Source organism: Pelodiscus sinensis, chromosome 1, assembly GCF_052426305.1.
Source record: "Pelodiscus sinensis isolate ZL-2025 chromosome 1, ASM5242630v1, whole genome shotgun sequence".
In the NCBI taxonomy this organism is placed as follows: Eukaryota; Metazoa; Chordata; order Testudines; family Trionychidae; genus Pelodiscus; species Pelodiscus sinensis.
Window position 1 is genome coordinate 67,690,001 of NC_143052.1, and position 2,897 is coordinate 67,692,897.

The 2,897-nt window shown below is 35.1% G+C and overlaps 1 protein-coding gene across 1 annotated transcript in view; it reads left to right on the forward strand.

Annotated features, from left to right (window-relative positions):
- TPH2 (tryptophan hydroxylase 2) overlaps nucleotides 1-2,197 on the forward strand; it is a 90,877-nt gene extending 88,680 nt beyond the window's left edge. The window contains exons 10-11 of the mRNA XM_075919425.2: nucleotides 1,257-1,390; nucleotides 1,483-2,197. Coding sequence (XP_075775540.1) covers nucleotides 1,257-1,390; nucleotides 1,483-1,657 — 309 coding nt within the window. The 3' untranslated portion in view covers nucleotides 1,658-2,197. The remainder of the gene's footprint in view (nucleotides 1-1,256; nucleotides 1,391-1,482) is intronic.
- The last annotated feature ends 700 nt before the right edge of the window (nucleotides 2,198-2,897 follow it).

Consider the following 2,897-nt stretch of genomic DNA (forward strand, 5'->3'; position numbering starts at 1 on the left):
TGAGATGTTTTTAGATGTTTTTATGTCCCTCTGGGGGTCTCATATTTTATTTTTATATCAATTTATATTGTGTTTTAAAAAAAATTGTAAGCTGCCTCGCATATTTTAAATACAGAGGTGGGTAAAATATGTTAAATAAATAAATAAACAAATATATAAATAAATAGTAGAGATAGATGAGCTGCCTCAAAATTTTGCACTAGCTAGTTCCCAGCATTGAAATCCAGAGTCTTTGTTCCTAGTGGCCATGTGCCAATCATGTGAGGAGGAACATTGCTCTAATAGCTATTCTTCAAGTAATCAGTCACATTTGTTTTCCTTGTCTTTCTAATGTCTGTTGGTACATAAATACGCCTGTTTCTTCTTGTTTCCATGCAATATTTATTTGCATTTTTGCTCAAGTTTACTTACTAGAAAGGTAATACTAGAAAGGTATTTCACCAGAGCACACTAAGAGCTTGTCTTCACTACTGGGTGGATCAGTGCTCTGGCAATCAATCCACTGGAGGTTAACTTAGTGGATCTTCACCAGACCTGCTAAATTGACCACTGAACACACTCCCATTGATTCTGGTACTCCACCGGAATGAGACACACAGGATAAGTCAATGGGAAAGTTTCTCGCGTCAACCCAACATGGTGTAGACACCACAGATAGTCAGCATAAGGTACATTGACCCCAGATACGTTATTCACATAGCTGGAGTTGGGTAATTTATGCTGACTTTAGCCCATAGTACAGGCCTGCTTGAAGTGAGCAGTCTGTAATGGTCCTTAAATATATAACTCCAGTCTTAAGCTCATTGTAATGAAAATGGCATGAGCATAATGGCATGAAAGTGGATGGCACAGATTATGTGAATGGTTTAGTCAGAGTCTATTTACCTGCAAAGGTAATTATTAGTTTATAATTTAAGAGAGATTTTTGGGATATAGATGATGTAGTTGTATAAATAATTTTTCTGGAATACATATTTTATTATTTTCCTATTTTCCATCTGAAGATGGATGTTTCTATACCTATAGGGTAGATATATATCTGAACTGTCCTTGATTATTTAAAGTAATAACTTTGGGTAGAAAAATGATAGTAGCTAATAGATCTTTCATCATGAACAGAATAATTCAATTGTATGTGAAACATGAGAAATTGACTAGGAGTGTACAATAACAGTGATATAAAAGCTGGGTGTATACAGATAACATTCTGGTCCTCATAACACACAGTTTAACGAATTATGTAATGTATTTTACAGCATGCTTTGTCTGACAAGGCCACTGTAAGAATATTTGATCCAAAGACTACTTGTTTGCAAGAATGCCTTATTACCACTTTTCAGGAAGCTTACTTTGTCTCAGAAAGTTTTGAAGAAGCCAAAGAAAAAATGAGGTAAATTCTTTCCCTTGAGTCTTAAAAATGAAATCTTATTTTCCCTTCTCTGGATATGGCAGAAATAGGTGTTAATTTTCTTTTTCTTTCAGGGACTTTGCAAAATCAATCAATCGTCCCTTTTCAGTGTATTTCAACCCATACACGCAAAGCATTGAAATTCTGAAAGACACCAGAAGTATAGAAAATGTTGTCCAGGACCTTCGGAGTGATCTGAACACGGTGTGTGATGCTTTAAGCAAAATGAACAGATATTTGGGAATTTGATGGCTGTGGCACTGCAGCTTTGCTGTTCGCTGCTCCTTCTGTGGCTATGCTAGCAACATCATGTGGTCCAGTTTCTTAGAGCCATCCATCTTCCCTCTGCAGCTTGGTCAGTGATTTGCATCATTGTGTAGCTCTAATTGTAACTTGTGGATGAAACAAGGCAATGCTAATTTGCAAACTCAACAAGAAATATGGTGGCCTACAAACAGCAATTCCATAAGAGAATATCATGTAAAATATGCTATTAAAAGCTTACCTGACAATGATTTTGTTTACTTAAAGAGACTGTTCACTTAAAAGCTACATATAAGAAATGGCTCATGATTTCATTATGATTCTAAACATACCTATTGTTTCTTTACAACCTCTTGTCCTTGATAGAGTCTGAAAAAAAATTGCTAATTTTTCCCTTGTATGGATCCATATTTCTATGTATACTGGAAAGAACAACTTTTCCTTTTATGACTCTGCAATTGATTGTCTCCTGTAATTGAACAATAGAATGTATATAATACTGAGAAGGGAGGGAAGAATATACGTTATTGTTAAAAGGACTTCTGAGTTGTAAACTATAGATATTTAATGGAAAAATATTTCAAATTAACTGAATAATTGCAAAAAATGTACAACTCTTAACAATTCAAATAGGAAGATATTTTAACTTAATACCTGCCACTACTTATGAGTGCCACAAAAATTCTTCCCTTGAAAAGAGGTTTTAATAGTGAGACTCCTGATGTCATTCCATGTGGTCAAGTGTCAATGTAAAACCCGCTATGATTATGTGCCTTCCTCATTCCCATATTCAGATATATTTTCAGAGAGATTTCATATTTCTATGATTCTTGTTATCAAGTGGCACTCATTTTATGTGGAAATTACTAGCAACATTTAGAACATCTGCAAAGCTATTTCAGACACATATTGAAACCACTTTCAGCTGAAATATCTGTGCAGATGCTCAAAATGTTGCTAGCAATTTCAACATAAAATGAGTGCCACTTGAAAACACAGACTCATAGAAATGCAGGGCTGGAAGGGACCTTGTGAAAGGTCATCAAGTCCAGCCCTCTGCAGTGAGGCAGGACCAAATATATCTTGACCAGGTTTTTCTCTAACCTGTTCTTAAATATTTCAATTATGGAGATTCTACAACCTACCTTGAAAGACTATTTCAGTGTTTAACTAGCCCTATAATGAAAATGTTTTCCTAATAGCTAACCTAAATGTCCCTTGTGCA